Here is a 20,479-nt window from a genome sequence, read left to right as displayed (position 1 = left end):
ATTTGTGCTTTCAGCTGCCTCAGCCCTAAACTCTGGAATTCCCTGCCTAAACCTCTCCGCCTCTCTACCTCTCTTTCCTCCTTTAAGACGCTCCTTAAAACCTACCTCTTTGACCAAGCTTTTGGTCACCTGCCCTAATTTCTCCTTATGTGGCTCGGTGTCAAATTTTGTTTGATAATCGCTCCTGTGAAGCGCCTTGGGACATTTTACTGTGTTAAAGGCGCTATATAAATGCAAGTTGTTGTTTATGTTTGGGAAATCATGGGCATAAATTCGATAGGATTCACTGCCAGCCGTTGCCCACTGGTTTCACTACTGCCACCTTGCTCATGTTCCATGGCTGCTGTCCTCTCCGTGTCTTTTTTTCCCATTTTGCAAATGCAGACAGTTTCCACTGGATCCTAAAGTGAGAAGATCCCTTGACCTAGTCCTTCAACCCGGATGCTTTGTGACCCTCTTTCCCAGGTCCCATTGTTGACCGAAGGAATTCGCATTCACGGAGAAAAATCCACAGAGGAGGTGAAGCCACTGCATGACCGGATAGTTTCCTGCTTCAAGGAGCTGAAGGAGAAAGTTGAAAAGCTGTATGGCGTGATAACTCTGGTGGGTTTATTTTTCAGTGGAGTGAGGGTATGGTTTTCACATGTTCCAGTTTAATCAGCCTCCAGGTACTCTGACATTGTAGGAGACCAACCAAATGTAGACAACCGGCATATATTGAAACATATAAAATTCTGAGGGGGATTGGCAGGGTAGATGCTGAGAGATTGTTCCCCCTGGCTGGAGAGCCTAGAACTAGGGGGCATAGTCTCAGGATAAGGGGTCGGCTATTTAGGACCGAGATGAGGAGGAATTTCTTCACTCAGAGGGTCGTGAATCTTTGGAATGCTCTGCCCCAGAGGGCTGTGGATGCTCAGTCGTTGAGTTAGCAAGGCCGAGATTTTTGGACTCTAGGGGAATCAAGGGATATGGAGATCGGGCGGGAAAGTGGAGTTGAGGTCGAAGATCAGCCATGAGCAGGCTCGAAGGGCCATATAGCCTATTCCTGCTCCATTTTCTTATGTTCTTATGTCCCTGAGGTCCTGGGACCCAATAGACCTACGAAATTCAGATTCAGATTAGATTTATTTGCCATATGTAACAAGTACAATGGAATGCTTGTTCCCCGTCGGGGCGCGTCAGCTATACATACAGCGCCGCGTTCAGAGTCAATACAATGGCTTCCCGTGGCAGTGGGAGCACGATGTCCCTCAGCCGCTCCGTCCTCCTCTTCACCGCGGCCTCCTCCTCACTGTTGCCGGCTCCACGTGTGGTGGCCTGCTTCTCCCGCTCTGGCCACCATGCCCGGCTCCCCTCCTCCCATCCGGACTGCGAGTTACCCGAAATGGAGCTGCCGGCCGACGTGCTGCAGATTGTCGTTGAGTCTGCTGCTGCTGCTCGTTGCGCTGCGCTCCTCTGCCCGACTCGCCGAACACATCGTCGGGATGTGAATGCTCCAATTCGGCCTTCTCTTCACCATCGCCGGCTGAAATGCCAGGTTATCAATGTTCAGTTGGGTTAAGGGTACCATTAAACCCAGAGAGCCAGAACCTGCCTTGCACAGGAGAATCCAGCAATGGCCAACCGATTCTCAGCCCACGGAGGCTACTATCCCAGAACAGGGCCACCTGGGACCTAGCTAGCATGGGTCTCGCGCACTTCACTGCTTCTCCTGCTTGGCCACAGGTGAGTTGCTGTTCGAAGAAGTGTTAGTCCCAGATGGTGTTCATAACCCATGGATCCACCAATCAAACCATGCAGTTTGCAAATTAAATTTATAGGAAGTACTCCATTTTTCTACATAATTGCTCATTATTATGACAGGAGTTGTTTGCAACAGACCAGAATGATGAAAATCAATTGCTAACAATTTTCTTTAAAAAAAAAAGAAACACACGCATGTTGCAATGGAATGGTAGTTACAGACGGGTGATAAATGGGCAGTCTCACTCAAAAAGGCCACTGGTATGGGTATGGGAAATGGAGCTGATACAATCGAAGTGCTTTGCTAAAGTTGAGGCAAATTGTTGGGACAGAGTAGACTGAGCTTTATTCCGTGTCGGACCCATGCTGTGTCAAGTTTTGTTCCATAACGCTCCTGTGAAGCACCTTGGGACACTTTACGATGTTAAAGGCGCTATATAAATGCCAGTTGTTGTTGTTGTTGTGTCTGACCTGGGAGTATTTGATGGGATAGTGAATGTCAAAAGGATTCCAGTTTGAGCACTGATTGATCGGCACAAAAAGGAAATTTTCAGGAAAAATAATGAGTTTCAAGACTATTCCCGATGGCGAAACCCCCTCTTTGAGGTCACTCAGTGAGTTTGAATGGCCCCATTCAACCTCCGAGGCCAGGAAAGCGAGGCTGCCTTAACCTTCCCTGTTTAGATTAACTACGCCCTTCAGCTCCAGAGGTTTATAGTCAAAAGCTGTTGGGTTTTTTTCTGGCAGCTAATCAGGAATTGATTATACAATAGCAAAATACTGCAGAAGCTGGAATCTGAAACAAAAACAGAAAGTACCGGAAATACTCAGCAGGTCAGGCAGCGTCTGTGGACTGAGAAACAGAGTTAACGTTTCAGGTCTGGGACCCTTCGTCAGAACTGGAAAAAGTTAGAGATGTAACAGGTTTTAAGCAAGTGCAGGGGCAGGGAAAGAGGGGAGGGGAGGAAAGAACAAAAGGGACGGCCTGTGATAGGGTGGAAGGCAGGAGAGATTAAATGTTGTAAATGGGGATAGCAGAATCATCAACAGCTGGTCTGAAAAAATAGGGGCAGAGGTTGTGGTCTGAAATTGTTGGAACTCGATGTTGAGTCCAGAAGGCTGTAAAGTGCCTCATTAAAAGATGAGGTGCTGTTCCTCGAGCTTACGTTGAGCTTCATTGGAACAGTGTAAGAGACCGAGGATGGAGAGGTCAGAGTGGGAGTGGAGCGGAGAATTAAAGTGACAGGCGACCGGAAGCTCGGGGTCACCCTTACGGACTGAACGGAGGTGTTCCGCAAAGCGGTCACCCAATCTGTGTTTGGTCTCCCCAATGTAGAGGAGACCGCATCGTGAGCAGCGAATACAGTATACTAGATTGCAAGAAGTACAAGTAAATCACTGTTTCACCTGGAAGGTGTGTTTGGGGGCCCTGGACAGTGGGAAGGGAGGAGGGAAAAGGATTCCAACTGAAATTCCACCCTTTATGTTTTGGATACACCCAGGATTACAGATATCTCCGAGATATTCAGCATTCCTCGAAGCACTGCTCTCGCCGTATCATAAGATCCACACTCAACGCCATGCCTCACCACATGAACACTCTCAACCTCTCTCTTCAGCAGCACTGACTCACTCTATCTCAAAGCTGGTCTGGTCCGCAGTTCCATTTCATCCTTTGCCTCATCCGGCACGTCAACAAGAAACTTTTTTTCTTCCTTTCAGGTGTCAAGGATCCCAAGCTTCAACAACTCTTGGACACCAACGCCCCTCCGGAACCTTCTTCCCCTTCACTTTCCTCTGACCCCATCCCCTCTCCCAATCTCACCCCCTGCCGTGTTTTCACTATCCCCTCTGACCTTCCCCTCTCTGACCCCGAACGATCAGTCCTCAGCAAAGGCCTGAGCTTCATCCCCTTATGCCCCCACCTCAATGAATTTCGAGCTCGGTACGATGCTGAGCTCTTTTTCCGTCGCCTTCATCTCCGTGCCCACTTCTTTGGCCAGGAGTCTTCCCCCCACACGGCGGAACCTTTCTCCCGCTTTCAGAATTCCCGTTCTACCTGGACCCCTACCTCTGGCCTTTTACCCTCTCTAGATCTTTTCATTGCGAACTGCCGGCGTGACATCGGCCGTCTCAATTTCCCTGCTCCCCTCACTCACTCCACCCTACCTCCCTCTGAACTTGCAGCACTCCATTCTCTCAGATCTAACCCCAACATTGTCATTAAACCCGCTGACAAGGGTGGTGCTGTTGCTGTTTGGCGAACCGACCTCTACGTAGCGGAGGCTGAACGCCAACTCTCCGACACCTCCTCCTACCCCACTATGGCCCCACTACAAAACATTAAGCCATTGTTTCCAAGACTGTCACTGACCTCATCTCCTCTGGAGATATTCCCTCCACGGCCACCAACCTCCTAGTCCCCCAACCCCGCACAGCCCGCTTCCAACTCCTTCCCAAGATCCACAAACAGGACTGCCCTGGTAGACCCATTGTTTCAGCCTGTTCTTGCCCCACGGAACTTATTTCCTCCTATCTCCCCTGGACCAGTCTCCTCCCACCTACATCCACGACTCTTCAGACGCCCTCCGTCACTTTAACAGTTTCCAATTTCCTGGCCCCAACCGTCTCCTTTTCACTATGGACGTCCAATCCCTCTACACCTCCATCCCCCACAAGACGGCCTGTGGGCTCTCCACTTCTTCCTTGAACAGAGGCCCAACCAGTCCCCATCCACCACTACCCTCCTCCGCCTGGCTGAACTTGTTCTTACATTGAACAACTTCTCCTTTGACTCCACTCACTTCCTTCAAATTAAAGGTGTTGCTATGGGAACCCGCATGGGCCCTAGCTATGCCTGCCTATTCGTGGGATATGTGGAACACTCTTTGTTCCAGTCTTACTCAGTTCCCCTCCTTCACCTCTTTTTCTGGTACATCGATGACTGTATCGGTGCCGTTTCCTGCTCTCGCCCTGAACTAAACAATTTCATTCACTTTGCTTCCAATTTCCACCCTTCCCTCACCTTCACATGGTCCATCTTTGACTCTTCCCATCCCTTCCTTGACTTCTCTGTCTCCATCTCTGGGGATAGGCTATCGACGAACATCCACTACAAGCCCACTGACTCCTTCAGCTACCTGGACTACACTTCCTCCCACCCCGCTTCCTGTAAGGACTCTATTCCATTCTCCCAGTTTCTCCGTCTCCGCCGCATCTGTTCTGACGATGCCACCTTCCATACTAGTGTTTCCGATATGTCTTCCTTTTTCCTTAACCGAAGATTCCCCTCTACCATGGTTGACACGGCCCTCGACCAGGTCCGTTCTATCTCCCGCACTTCTGCTCTCTCCCCTTCTCCTCACCTTTCACCCCACCAACCTCCACATTGAACGGATCATCTTCCACCACCTCCAATGTGATCCCACCCCCAACACCCCTTCCCCTTCGCCTGGCACCTTCCCGTGCAAGCGCAGGAGATGCAACACCTGCCCTTTTACCTCCTCCCTTCCCACTGTCCAGGGCCCCAAACACTCCTTCCAGGTGAAACAGCGATTTACTTGTTGTACTTACAATTTAGTATACTGCATTCGCTGCTCACGATGCGGTCTCCTCTACAATGGGGAGACCAAACGCAGATTGGGCGACCGCCTTGCGGAACACCTCCGTTCAGTCCGTAAGGGTGACCCCGAGGTTTAATTCTCCGCTCCACTCCCACTCTGACCTCTTCGTTCTCGGCCTCTTACACTGCTGCAACGAAGCTCAACGTAAGCTCGAGGAACAGCACCTCATCTTTCGATCAGGCACTTTACAGCCTTCTGGACTCAACATCGAGTTCAATCATTTCAGACCATAACCTCTGCCCTTATTTTCAGGCGGCAGCTGTTGATGATTCTGCCATCCCCATTTGCAACATTTAACCACTCCTGTCTTCCACCCTATCACAGACCGTCCCTTTTGTTCTTTCCTCCGCTCCCCCCCCCCCTTTCCCTGCCCCTGCACCTGGTTAAATTCTGTAACATCTCTAACTTTTTCCAGTTCTGACGAAGGGCCACAGACCTGAAACGTTGTCTCTGTTTCTCTCTCCACGGATGCTGCCTGGCCTGCTGAGTGTTTCCAGCATTTCCTGGTTTTTGTGTCAGGAATTGATTATGTTTCACTGTCTCCCCAGCCGCCATCTCTCACCGACAGGAAGCGGAGCAGATCAGGCTCCATGATCCTCCCGTATATCATGTCCTCCACACTCCGTCGACTCTCCACCATATCAGTGGCCTCATCAGTGGCATCCAGCTCGTCCACATCATCGGATAGCGTCTCCTCTAGACCAGGCTCCAATGGGTGAGTAGATCGCACACCCCCTCGTCCCTGGTTCCTCATGGTGCTGAAACCAAAACTCACCACACTGTCTCGCACTCTTATTCTTTCTCAACCTCCCAAATCTGTGGAACTCCTAACCACCCTCAGCCTTCCTTTACTCCTACAGCTTCAGCATCATCTAACCATTACTGCTGGATTTACCTTGTCACCTTGAGGTTGTTGGGGTCGATAGAAATCAACAGGCTCTGAGACTTTTGCTTAAGCCAAGGCAAAACGTGTCTTACTTTAATCACTCTCCACGAGGTCTGAAGGGCTCAGCCCCATGCAGGGGCTATGACGTCCTCACGCAACCGACGTCATGACGTCATCACGCTACCGACGCTCTTAAAGGGACCCTGCACCGATAACCCAACCCAGAACGTACATATCACAACATTGCTATACGTAGTGTATTGTGTTTAGGTACATATAACAGCATTGGCTATACATTGTGTTATTGTCCCTATGTGGTCTCCACCACAAGGTATAGAATTTTCACTTAAGAAAAACTGGTATTTGTATTTTGCTGGATGGCAACTTCTCATTTTTTTTGTTCAGCCACAGGCTGTGGGCATCGCTGGCAAGGCCAGCATTTATTGCCCATCCCTAATTGCACTCGAGAAGTTGGTGGTGAGCCGCCTTCCTTCAATATAGCTGAGTGGCTCGCTGGGCCATTTCAGAGGGCAGTTAAGAGTCGACCACATTGCTGTGGGTCTGGAGTCACATATAGGCCAGACCAAACCAGGATGGCAGATTTCCTTCCCATTAGTGAACCAGATGGGTTTGTAGGACAAGCCAGTAGTTTCATGGTCACCATTACTGATATTAACTTTTTAATTCCAGATTTATTTAATTAACTGAATTAAAATTCCCCAGCTGGCGTGGTGGGATTTTGAACTCCTGTCTCGCGGATCATTAAGAACATAAGAAATAGGAGCAGGAGTAGGTCATTCGGCCCCTCCAGCCTGCTCCGCCATTCAATAAGATCATGGCTGATCTTCTACCTCATCTCCACTTTCCTGCACTATCCCCATATCCCTTGATTCCCTTAATATTCAAAAATCTATCGATCTCTGTCTTGAATGTACTCAACGACTGAGCTTCCACAGCCCTCTGGGGTAGAGAATTCCAAAGATTCACCGCCCTCTGAGTGAAGAAATTTCTCCTCATCTCAGTCCTAAATGGCCGACCCCTTATTCTGAGACTGTGACCCCTGGTTCGAGACTCCCCAGCCAGGGGAAACATCCTCCCTGTATCTACCCTGTCAAGCCCTGTAAGAATTTTGTATGTTTCAATGAGATCACCTCTCATTCTTCTAAACTCTAGAGAATATAGGCCTAGTCTACTCAATCTCTCCTCATAGGACAATCCCCTCATCCCAGGCATCAGTCTGGTGAACCTTCGTTGCACTCCCTCTATGGCAAGTATATCCTCCCTTAGGTAAGGAGACCAAAACTGTACACAATACTCCAGGTGTGGTCTCACCAGGGCCCTATATAATTGCAGTAAGACGTCTTTACTCTTATACACAAATCCTCTTGTAATAAAGGCCAACATACCATTTGCTTTCCTAATTGCTTGCTGTACCTGCATGTTAACTTTCAGTGATTCGTGTACAAGGACACCCAGGTCCCTCTGAACACCAACATTTCCCAATCTCTCACCATTTAAAAAATACTCTGCTTTTCTATTTTGCCTACCAAATCATTCCTATCATTAGTCGAGGCCTCTGGATTACTAGTCCAGTAACATAACGTACCTGGTGATGCACTTCTAATGCACGAGCCATTGTTGAGATGGATCACTTTGTCATCATCACTTCTTGGTTGAATAATAGATCAGAATTCACAGAGAGCAGGAGAGCAGGTCGGTTCACTGTCCTGGAATGGCACGGGATCAACTATTGCATAAAATAACATTTCACACTTGTCATTATTTGCCAAAAAGGTTTCAGTTATTGAGGGGTAAATCACAGCTGCTTTGCCCAGTTAAGGAGTGAATTGAAACATTCTGAGAGAGGTGCACTGATCTGTTTTTCACAGCTCTGTTTTGGACCCGCTGCTCGAGCGAAGGCCGTTGACACTTTTGCGACTGGATGACAACCTGGACAGAGACGAGTTCGACGGCAGAGTGAACAAATCAAAAAGGAAGGAAAAGAACATCAGTAAATCTCAGGTCATCTTTGAGAGAGAGCCGAAGAGTGACCTCTCGCCTGAGAAAGTCTACTTTTCAGAAATAGTTAGTATTTTACTGCACTTATTTGCAATTTTCAGTTGCTGTTACTTCCGCCAGTGTAGCCTGACCATAGCATGCCTGTCCAATCCAGTGCGTTGGATGGCTCAGAGAGTAAATGTGCCACCCAGTGTGGTCCTGAGTTGCACGGAGCAGGGAAGGTCCCAGTTCTTTCCCAGTCTGTGCGAAATGAGTTGGTCTCACTTGGGGTGGGGCGTTGCAATTAGCTTCAGTGTCCCGGGTTACGGAGGAAGAAGGAAGAAAATCTCAGGCAGGACCCCACTGGCCGCTACAGTTCCGCAATTGAAGCCTGACGCTAACCTACATTTGAGACATGACTACTACAAGATTCCCGCTAAAAGACATTCCCGCTTTATAAGACATTGTCCACTCCTGGTCAAATGAGTCAGACAATTGTGGAATTACAGGAAACTTTTTTATCTGGCACCGACGGGACCGGCGTGGTGCCGGTTGATCACAAAGTCCGGATTACAGAGAGGTATACTTACCAAGGCACGAGAGCCCCGTACACGGCCACAGGTGCAGGAGCCCCGGTTACACGGCCACAGATCCAGGAGCCCCGGTTACACGGCACTTGTGCAGGAGTCCCAGTTGCACGGCCACAGGTGCAGGAACCCTGGTTACACGGCCACAGGTGCAGGAACCCCGGTTACACGGCCACAGGTGCAGGAACGCCAGTTACACGGCCACAGGTGCAGGAACGCCAGTTACACGGCCACAGGTGCTGGAGCCCCGGTTACACGGCCACAGGTACAGGAACCCCGGTTGCACGGCCACAGGTGCAGGACCCCAGTTACACGGCCACAGGTGCAGGAACCCCGGTTACATGGCCACAGGTGCAGGAACCCCGGTTACACGGCCACAGGTGCAGGAACCCCGGTTACACGGCCACAGGTGCAGGAGTCCCTGTTATACGGCCACAGGTGCAGGAACCCCTGTTACACGGCCACAGATCCAGGAGTCCCTGTTACACGGCCACAGGTGCAGGAACCCCGGTTACACAGCCACAGGTGCAGGAGTCCCGGTTACACGGCCACAGATCCAGGAGTCCCTGTTACACGGCCACAGATCCAGGAGTCCCGGTTACACGGCCACAGATCCAGGAGTCCCTGTTACACGGCCACAGGTGCAGGAACCCCGGTTACACAGCCACAGGTGCAGGAACCCCGGTTACACGGCCACGGGTGCAGGAACCCCGGTTACACAGCCACAGGTGCAGGAACCCCGGTTACACAGCCACAGGTGCAGGAACCCCAGTTACACGGCCACAGGTGCAGGAACCCCGGTTACACGGCCACAGGTGCAGGAACCCCAGTTACACGGCCACAGGTGCAGGAACCCCGGTTACACGGCCACGGGTGCAGGAATGCCAGTTACACGTCCACAGGTGCAGGAACCCCAGTTACACGGCCACAGGTGCAGGAACCCCGGTTACACAGCCACAGGTGCAGGAACCCCGGTTACACGGCCACAGGTGCAGGAACCCCGGTTACACGGCCACAGGTGCAGGAACCCCAGTTACACGGCCACGGGTGCAGGAACCCTGGTTACACGGCCACAGGTGCAGGAACCCCGGTTACACGGCCACAGGTGCAGGAACCCCAGTTACACGGCCACAGGTGCAGGAACCCCAGTTACACGGCCACAGGTGCAGGAACCCCAGTTACACGGCCACAGGTGCAGGAACCCCGGTTACACGGCCACAGGTGCAGGAACCCCGGTTACACGGCCACAGATCCAGGAGTCCCTGTTACACGGCCACAGGTGCAGGAACCCCGGTTACACAGCCACAGGTGCAGGAGTCCCGGTTACACGGCCACAGATCCAGGAGTCCCTGTTACACGGCCACAGATCCAGGAGTCCCGGTTACACGGCCACAGATCCAGGAGTCCCTGTTACACGGCCACAGGTGCAGGAACCCCGGTTACACAGCCACAGGTGCAGGAACCCCGGTTACACGGCCACGGGTGCAGGAACCCCGGTTACACAGCCACAGGTGCAGGAACCCCGGTTACACAGCCACAGGTGCAGGAACCCCAGTTACACGGCCACAGGTGCAGGAACCCCGGTTACACGGCCACAGGTGCAGGAACCCCAGTTACACGGCCACAGGTGCAGGAACCCCGGTTACACGGCCACGGGTGCAGGAATGCCAGTTACACGGCCACAGGTGCAGGAACCCCAGTTACACGGCCACAGGTGCAGGAACCCCGGTTACACAGCCACAGGTGCAGGAACCCCGGTTACACAGCCACAGGTGCAGGAACCCCGGTTACACGGCCACAGGTGCAGGAACCCCGGTTACACGGCCACAGGTGCAGGAACCCCAGTTACACGGCCACGGGTGCAGGAACCCTGGTTACACGGCCACAGGTGCAGGAACCCCGGTTACACGGCCACAGGTGCAGGAACCCCAGTTACACGGCCACAGGTGCAGGAACCCCAGTTACACGGCCACAGGTGCAGGAACCCCAGTTACACGGCCACAGGTGCAGGAACCCCGGTTACACGGCCACAGGTGCAGGAACCCCGGTTACACAGCCACAGGTGCAGGAACCCCGGTTACACGGCCACAGGTGCAGGAGTCCCTGTTACACGGCCACAGGTCCAGGAGCCCCGGTTACACGGCACTTGTGCAGGAACCCCGGTTACACGGCCACAGATCCAGGAGTCCCGGTTACACGGCCACAGATCCAGGAGTCCCTGTTACACGGCCACAGATCCAGGAGTCCCGGTTACACGGCCACAGATCCAGGAGTCCCTGTTACACAGCCACAGGTGCAGGAACCCCGGTTACACGGCCACTAATATACAGTAAAACTTACCTGAACCTACTCCTGAATTTTGTCGGTTAACAGAGAGTTTCCTGTCGTTGGAGAAATCGGCCTCATATATTTCACCAGAAACATTTTTTTTCTGATTTTATAGATCACGCCGTTAAGACCACAGCGGCCAAAGAGTCTTCAGTTTGGCGATAAACGTCTCTCTTCATTCCAAATCTCCTCCTCACAGGTGACGCACTCATCGTTGCAAAGCACAGCCCCGACCACCACAAGGACCCTGAGTACGTACAGTAAGGTTGGCGCAAGACAAGTGCCAAGACACTGGGCGATGCAGGGCATTTCTAGGAACCTTTAGTCCCAACAAGCTCATCCCTTTGTGATTGTTCTCAGCCCCTTCTCGGTTGACTCCCCACTAATCCCTTCTCTCTCCAGAAGTGCATCCAATTGTCACTTGAACCTATTTATAAATGTCTGGTTGAATGTTCCTTCAGAACCTAGCTCCCAACACAATTACTCTTTGGGTGAAAAAGTTCTGTCTGAATTCCCTCTTTCACCAAACTTGTGCCTCTTGATTTTTGAATTCTTCCCCATAGTGAACAATTTGCCTGGATCAATTTTGTTAGTTATCATATTAAAGTTCACTTAATCATCTCAAAATATCCTCTTTTCCAGTAAAACAAGTTAAATTTCCTTAATCTTTTCTCAGGAATTCCAAATCCCTAGAATCATCTTTCTTGCTCTGTTCCCTCTGAAAGGCAATACTACCCTTCCTATGATAATATGGCCCTCATATTCTTATCTAGCCTCCCCTTAAATGCATCGATACTATTCGCTTCAACCACTCCCTGTGGTAGCGAGTTCCACATTCTCACCACTCTCTGGGTAAAGAAGTTTCTTCTGAATTCCCTATTGGATTTCTTGGTGACTATCTTATATTGATGGCCTCTAGATTTTTCTTCCCCACAAGTGGAAACACTTTCTGTGTCTACTTTATCAAAACCTTTCATAATTTTAAAGACCTCTATTAGGTCACCCCTCAGCCTTCCTTTTTCAAGAGGGAATTGACCCAGCCTGTTCCTCCTTTCCTGATAGGTATACCCTCGCCTTTCTGGTATCATCCTTGTAAATCTTCTCTGCACCCTCTCCAGTGCCTCTATATCCTTTTTATAAAATGGCGACCAGAATTGTATGCCGTACTCCCAAGTGTGGTGTAACCAAGGTTTGACACAGGTTTAGCATAACTTCCCTACTTTTCAATTCAATCCCTCTAGAAATAAACCCTAGTGCTTGGTTTGCTTTTTTTAGGGCCTTGTTAACCTGTGTCGCTACATTTAGTGATTTGTGTATTTGTACTCTGAGATTGCTTTGTTCCTCTACCCAATTCAATTCAATTCAATTCAATTTTATTTGTCATATATGCAGCAGACGTGTGTACTGCACAATGAAATGTTGATTTTTACGAGTCCTCCCAACATTGGAATAAATATGGCATAACAATGATAAAAATACTAATAGAAATACAGTAATAATAAATAAAACAACAGTAATAAATAATAATAAATTATACGTTCATGAGTCTTATGGCCTGGGGGTAGAAGCTGTTTCGAAACCTGCTGGTACGAGACCGTATGCTTCGATATCTCTTACCGGACGGGAGCAGGGCGAAGAGGTTGTGGCTGGGGTGGCTCGCATCTTTGATGATTCTCAGGGCCTTCCCCCGGCACCTCTCGGGGTAGATATCCTGCACAGCAGGCAGTTTAATTCCTATAGTATGTTGTGCAGCTTTCACCACCATCTGTAGAGCCTTGCGGTCTGTGGCGGTGCAGTTGCCATACCAGGTAGTGATGCAGCCGGACAGGTTACTCTCGATGGTGCACATGTAGAAGTTGGTGAGAATCTGGGGGGCCATTCCAAATTTCTTCAGTCTCCTGAGGATTCTTATTTTCCAAGTAATATTGTAATCTCTTTCTGAAAAGCTATATGCATAAATATTCAAGCATTGTTTCACCAATCAAATTATAGGACTGATAGATAGCTAACTTGTTGCCAGCTGATGGACTTCAAGGAATCTTTCTCTCTCCCGTAGGTTATCCCATGCTGCAGATTGGCACAGAGGTTACACCTGACTCAGGCGACACACCTCCTCCACCACCACCTCCCAAGATCAAGCCTTATGAGAATGGGAGCCAAAGGGACTTGCCGGAGGTAGCGGAAGATATTTTAGTATTAACTGGCTGGCATGATTGAGTGGTACATGGGATTAGACAGTTGTGTTTTATGTTCCCTAGGTTGAAATTGAAAGACAAACAGGAAGAGAGAGAGAGGCGGAGGAGACGGAGAGAGACAAAACAGCAGGGGGAGAAAAGAGCCAAAAGAGAGACTAGAGGGAGAGAAAGAGGAATGAAGAGAAAAGGGGAGAGAAGCCAGAGGAGAGCAAGAGAAAAGAGCAGGGGGAGGAAAAAGAGCAAGAAAAGCAGAAAAAAAGGACAGAGAAAAGAATGAGCAAGGAGAAAGAGAGGTGAGAAGAGGGGAGAACAACCGGGAGCCAGTGTGAGAGGTGAGAGGAAACAGGAGCCAGTGTGAGAGGAGCCAGTGTGAGAGGAGCCAGGAGCCAGTGTGAGAGGAACCAGGAGCCAGTGTGAGAGGAACCAGGAGCCAGTGTGAGAGGAACCAGGAGCCAGTGTGAGAGGTGAGAGGAGCCAGTGTTAGAGGAACCAGGGGCCAGTGTGAGAGGTGAGAGGAGCCAGTGTGAGAGGAGCCAGTGTGAGAGGTGAGAGGAGCCAGTGTGAGAGGAGCCAGTGTGAGAAGAGCCAGGAGCCAGTGTGAGAGGTGAGAGGAGCCAGTGTGAGAGGAACCAGGAGCCAGTGTGAGAGGAACCAGGAGCCAGTGTGAGAGGAACCAGGAGCCAGTGTGAGAGGAACCAGGAGCCAGTGTGAGAGGTGAGAGGAGCCAGTGTTAGAGGAACCAGGAGCCAGTGTGAGAGGAACCAGGAGCCAGTGTGAGAGGAACCAGGAGCCAGTGTGAGAGGTGAGAGGAGCCAGTGTTAGAGGAACCAGGAGCCAGTGTGAGAGGAACCAGGAGCCAGTGTGAGAGGAACCAGGAGCCAGTGTGAGAGGTGAGAGGAGCCAGTGTTAGAGGAACCAGGAGCCAGTGTGAGAGGAACCAGGAGCCAGTGTGAGAGGAACCAGGAGCCAGTGTGAGAGGTGAGAGGTGCCAGTGTGAGAGGAGCCAGTGTGAGAAGAGCCAGGAGCCAGTGTGAGAGAAACCAGGAGCCAGTGTGAGAGGTGAGAGGAGCCAGGAGCCAGTGTGAGAGGAGCCAGTGTGAGAGGAACCAGGAGCCAGTGAGAGAGGAGCCAGGAGCCAGTGTGAGAGGAGCCAGGAGCCAGTGTGAGAGGTGAGAGGAAGGTAGAGAGAAGAGAAAGGGAAAACAGAGAGCCAGAGGGAGAGAAGAGTGAATGTAAGAGGAATAAGGAGAGGGATAAAAGAGAAAGAGAGAGGAGCGGGAGAGGAGAGAGAGAGATGGAAAACAGAGGGGGGGAAGAGGGGAAGAGAGGAGATGCAGATGGAAAGGGAGAAGGGATAAAAGGAGAGAGAGAGGAGAGAAGGAGGGAGGAGAGAGAGAGGAGTAAAGAGGGGGAGAGAGAAAGAACAGTAGCACCAGTGGAGGTGCAGGCCCTTCGTTAGTGATCAGAAGACCTGTGGCGTCAGTAGATGAGGAACTAGAGAAGATTGAGTGATTTGTTTGTGGTGTTTTGCAGGCTGCTCCACCACTGCCCGACAAGAGTTCTCCACGGCCTCCGCTCCCACCTCCAAAAGCAAGAAGATCTCAAGCAACCTTTCCCCACGGATTCTGCCCAGGAGCTGAATAGCAGCAGTTGCTCCCACAATGGATGGAAATTCCTCGCGAGGTGGCGGATTACAGCTGTCCTTGTGGAAAGGGCTTCTCCCGGGATGGGGCGGGGGTGGGTGGTGCTGCTGTTGGACACACATCTATGTCTCCGAGTGACATCGTCTCACTGTGAAAGCACGGAGAATCCTGGTGGAAAGACAGCTGGACTAACAAAGGTTTGCCCAGGGCCTGTCTGTACATTAACAAAGGATGCAACGTGGCCCCAACCCGCCCATTTCTGCCGCTGTCCTTGCCTACAATGTTCACTGAGTCCTCACCGGAGTACGCTTTTCATTTAGTGTACGGTCCATTAGGCGCACAATTCCAGGCAAGATACTGGGTTTTGTTTTTTTTGCTCCCTCGGTAGCTCAGCCTGTTGTAGTACTGGGCTACACAAACCAGAAAGTTCCCTGCATCCATTCCTCATCCATTGGTACTCCACACTTCACCTCAGCTCCCCTGAGCTACTCCTGATCACTGCCCAACAGGTCTGGGCATGTGGCGGTGGGCAGAGTACGAACGTGGCCGTGATGGTTCTGGCAGATCAGATGCCCACCAACACCGTGTTCAGGCTCACTCAGGCAAGGTACTTAACGCATGGACTCTGAAACCAGTGTCCCAACACAAGACACTGCTGTCACAAGGGGAGAGCGTGAGGACTGCTGTCACAAGGGGAGAGCGTGAGGACTGCTGTCACGAGGGGAGAACGTGAGGACTGCTGTCATGAGGGGAGAGGGAAGGAAAAATTAATTGAAGGGGGGGAAAAAACCCACCAGGTTACCGTGATGGAAATTCAAACCACAGCACATGCCCTACATCACTGTGTTCCTATTAATATGGAATATTAATTAACAATGCACTGTTCATATTGTATATTAAATGCAAAAAACGAGGGAAATTAACTTGTTAATTTAAGATTCTAAACATTTGAATATAAGAATATTGTAGCTGTTGATGGATTTTAAATAATTATATTAAGTACATTTCTAATACATGGTACAGATTCTGGGCGGAGTGGGTCTGGCAGCACTATTACTGGGATCTCAAGAATTACGAGTATATGAAATATTCATACCATTGCCACTGGAACTTTAAAAACACCCAGCAGTGTAATTTAATATTCCAACCTGCCAAACTATGGCTGTGTCTGGAGAGACTATTTTTGAACTGTGTTCACTCTTTGCTGAAATGCTGGTGAGTAAAGGCCGTCACTGGGGCCCACGGCAATTTCAGGGGATGAATTGAGGTCACAAGTTGGGTCTGAGTGAAGCTTTCAACCTGCCAGAAGACCAACCCTCCTGACCTCCCATTACAACATCTGGTTGGTTCTTGCACATGTCCAGTGTCCTGGCCTCAACCACACTCCCTGGCAATCTACTCCACTTGTTGGTCACCACTTGTTGCATCATAAAATACCTCTTGGCATCGAACTCTTTCTCTCACCCTGCATCCTTGGCGTATCTGGAAGTATTGCTTCAGATTTACTTCCCCTACCCAGCTATCTTTTATTCCTCTCCCAAGTTCTCCTCCGAGGCAGGACGCCTACTTGCACAACATTAAAACGTGCTGGTTTAACTGATTGTTCTTATGGTATTGGATACCCATATACTAAATAACACCAACACAGGCTCCTGCTTGGACGCAGGGCGTTGTAAAGGGTTGCTTGGAGATTCTACCACATGTACTGTTGATTTCCAAAGGTACTAATCCCCATTTTTTGCTGTTAATTGAGGTACAATACAGGCATCTGAGTGTAGACGCTGTATTTGATGAAAAATAAAGTTAGTCATCTTGGACCCAGATGCAATTCGCACTGAAGCAAGGGTTTGAATAGTAGGGTGGCTGGCCAGTGAGGAGAAAGTTGTGTTTTAATCCGGCACTCTCCGCTACCAATTAAATTGGAAAACAAAAATATATAGTTTTGCTCGGGAACTGGATAGTGCAGTGGCTCAGAACCATGGCCTGTCATCTTTGGGCCATCAATCCCAATCCATCCCAGGCTTGCAGGATAAAGTCCTCGGCCTAGAAATTCAGTATAGCCACGTTTGGGGCGCTACAGCCAGGCGTTCGCTAAATTTAGCGCCCGGCACAACTTAGCGCCACCTTCGCCGATATTCAGTTGCATCACCCCCAAGAGGTTGCTGCTGCGCTAAAGCAGGCGATGCACGACTATCATAAGCTCTCTGCCTTTGTCTCTGTCCAAATATCCGTCTCTCACACAGAAGGATTGGCACAAAATGGCTGCCACTTATAATGCAGGAGGAGTCCCCTTTAAATAGCGCGCCCCGCAGCGACTGGGAACCGTTCCCCTCTGCCAGTCGCTGGGGGCGCCAGGCACAAAGAAGGGCGGCGCCACTGAAGTTCCGGTTCGGGGCGCACCAAGGGCGTTGCACCACGATCTGTGCACGCAGCTGAGCGGGCGCTGCAGTTTAGCGCCGCCGCTAAATCTTGAGCGAAGTTCGCGAGAGGCGCCGATCGCGCCGCGCCCGGACACTAGCCGCTTAGCGCCCCACTTCTCCTCCTCCTAAGGCACTAGCGGCTGGCGCTAACAACTGAATTTCTAGGCCCTTGTCTCTCGCATGTCTCCAAGATTGCATGAATTGAGTTTGAGCGCTCGATACTGTTCCTATTGGGCAAACGCTCACCACATAAAACCAATCATAATTTGGCACAAATAGAAACATAGAAGATAGGAGCAGGAGTAGGCCATTCGGCCCCTCGAGCCTGCTCCGCCATTCAATGCGATCATGGCTGATCATCCAAACTCAGTACCCTGTCCCTGCCTTCTCCTCTGAGATGAGGAGAAACTTCTTCACTCAGAGGGTAGTAAATCTATGGAATTTGCTACCTCAGAGAGCTGTGGAAGCTGCGACATTAAATAAATTTAAAACGGAGATAGACAGTTTCCTAGCTGATAAGGGAATTGGGGGTTACGGGGAGCAGGCAGGGAAGTGGACGTGAGTCTAGGTTCGGATCAGCCATGATCCTATTGAATGGCGGAGCAGGCCCGAGGGGCCGTATGGCCTACTCCTGCTCCTACTTCTTATGTTCCCTTTAGCCTTAAGAAATATATCTAACTCCTTCTTGAATATATTTAATGAATTGGCCTCTACTGCCTTCTGTGGTAGAGAATTCCACAGGTTCACCGCTCTCTGGGTGAAGAAATTCCTCCTCATCTCTGTCCTAAATGGCTTACCCCTTATCCTTAGACTGTGACCCCTGGTTCTGGACTCCCCCTGCCATTGGGAACAGCCTTCCTGCATCTAGTCTGTCTAGTCCTGTTAGAATTTTATAAGTTTCAAAAAAATCGGCAATCTCACTTAGCAAAGCCACACAGGGATTGCTGGCTTGGTTGGTGGATGATGTCAGGCTGCTCAAGGGGGCGTTTGATTGAGCTTGGAATTAGGGTGAGCTGTTGGGTCAGACGAGGGGAAGTTTTACTCTGCTCCTGCTCCATATGATACCTTACTTCAAGTGCAAAAAGTTCTGCTTCTGTGGGGGGGGAGGGAGAAAAATCACTAAACAAGATATATACTCATTCCCACGGATAGACATGGAAGAAAGACAGGAAAACAACTGGAAAATCAATCTGGGACACTGAGCTACCTCTCCACATCTAATTCCAGTCCAGCACAGACAGAGGCTAGGGAGCAGGTCACCTGACGTATCCACCAGCCAGAGAAAGATGCTTAGCTGAGCAAATTGGGACAATCATGAAATGGTGGAAGATCTTTAAATATGGAATCAGAGAGTTAAATGATCCCCCTTCCTCCCCTGGAAGTGCTGGCTTCATGGTGGGATACAGTTCCACGGGCAGCCTCGTTCGAGGGGCCCATGTGTGAGCCTTGACTGAGAGTGCTGGTGGGCTTTCAGCATCCATCCAAAACCCAATCCTATCCTCACCCAACACATTCCAGCAATGATGACTGGCTGGAAAACAGGAGCAGAAACCCTGGCTGATTCCTGCCCCTTCCCGGCCCAGGGACAGACGGGACAATTGCAGCTTGCCCCGGTTGGTTGCCCCTGACTGAGATCGGCCGACTGGAACACCGGCTGGGATTGGAACTTAACCCATTAACGATTTCAAGTACAGGAAACTTTCTTTTATCCGGCACAAATGGGACCGACGTGGTGCCGGTTCATCAAAAATTCCGGATAACCGAAGCTATAGTAAAAGATAGGGAGAGCTGAGAGCTTCGTATAAAGCAACAAACCCTGTTGCTTAGCAACAGGTTCAGAACAATGGCCACAAGTTGCAAGCGTCTCTGTAGCTTAGCAACAGCTGCAGCCACACCCTTGCACAGCAACACATGGAGGAAGGCAAGTAATAAAACTTACCTGAACCTACTCCTGAATTTTGCCGGTTAACCGAGATTTCCAGTTATTTAGGTGCCGGTAAATCGAAAGTTTCCTGTATGTATCATCTTGCGAGGCTGTGGTGCTGGAGCGGAGCCTTCCTGGATCGTCATCCCGAGAGTGAGCTCTCCCAATCTAGCAAGGCAGTCGCACAGCCTCGCAACATCATCCCTTAAATGCTTCATCGTGAGTTAAATCCTGTGGGGCAGGAAGCTCAAGTTGCCAGGTTTCACAGTGAGATGCAGGCTGGGCGATCAGGTGTAACAGGTCAAGGCCCAATAGCCAGACAGTTTATAGTCCCAACAAATATGGTATTCAGAAAAAAAATGAAAACTTGTGGGGTTTTTTTAGCCTTTAACACGCACTCCTCCTGGTGTAGTTTGTAAATATACTGATTTTTAAAATAAATGCCATTATTGAAACGAGTGCACTTGCACTGAGCTCAACCACGTTGAAGTGAATATTTTGATCAAATTCTAAATGAGATGCATTTGTATTCATTATTAAATAAGATGTGTACAGTGTTCACTGCTGGTTTCCTGTTTTTATCATGGACGTGCAGGGTTTACTTGGCAGTACATTCGGGGCAGTATACAGCACTTCGTGGAATAGTGGGGACACAGATAAATGCCCCTAATCCCCGACCCCCTCCAATCATGGTCAAACCATTGCAGGTAGGAGAGACACAGCAGTTTACAGACTGCTCAGAGTATACTTTCAAATTAGCTTTCGGATGAGATGTTAAACCTCATGGGTGGATGTAAAAGATCCCACGGCACTATTTCGAAGAAGAGCAGGGGGTTTATCTCTGGTGTCCTAGACGATATTTATCCCTTAACCAACATAACAAAAAACAGATTATCTAGTCATTATCACATTGCTGTGTTTCCCATGTTATAACAATGACTACACTTCAAAAGTACTTCATTGACTGTAAAGTGCTTTGAGACATCCGGTGGTCATGAAAGGTGCTATGTAAATGCAAGTCTTTCTTTTTACTTTTAATTTACACAAACTCTGCAGGCACAAATGGTCCGATTTATCCGGTTTAGACTCCAGAACAGATTGACGTCTGAAGGGACCTAATGAACGTCAATAC

At 49.9% G+C, this 20,479-nt stretch overlaps 1 protein-coding gene across 1 annotated transcript in view; it reads left to right on the top strand.

Annotated features, from left to right (window-relative positions):
- Nucleotides 1-19,904, top strand: part of dock5 (dedicator of cytokinesis 5) — a 283,772-nt gene extending 263,868 nt beyond the window's left edge. Inside the window, exons 47-52 of the mRNA XM_085971247.1 lie at nt 466-603; nt 5,915-6,081; nt 8,142-8,337; nt 11,281-11,416; nt 13,222-13,340; nt 14,894-19,904. Of these exons, the coding sequence (XP_085827373.1) occupies nt 466-603; nt 5,915-6,081; nt 8,142-8,337; nt 11,281-11,416; nt 13,222-13,340; nt 14,894-15,004 (867 nt within the window). The 3' untranslated portion in view covers nt 15,005-19,904. The remainder of the gene's footprint in view (nt 1-465; nt 604-5,914; nt 6,082-8,141; nt 8,338-11,280; nt 11,417-13,221; nt 13,341-14,893) is intronic.
- The last annotated feature ends 575 nt before the right edge of the window (nt 19,905-20,479 follow it).

Source organism: Somniosus microcephalus, chromosome 30 (genome assembly GCF_052327205.1).
Source record: "Somniosus microcephalus isolate GS21.2 chromosome 30, FLI_Smic_1.0, whole genome shotgun sequence".
Lineage (NCBI taxonomy): Eukaryota > Metazoa > Chordata > Chondrichthyes > Squaliformes > Somniosidae > Somniosus > Somniosus microcephalus.
This window is presented reverse-complemented; position numbering and strand designations above follow the sequence as displayed.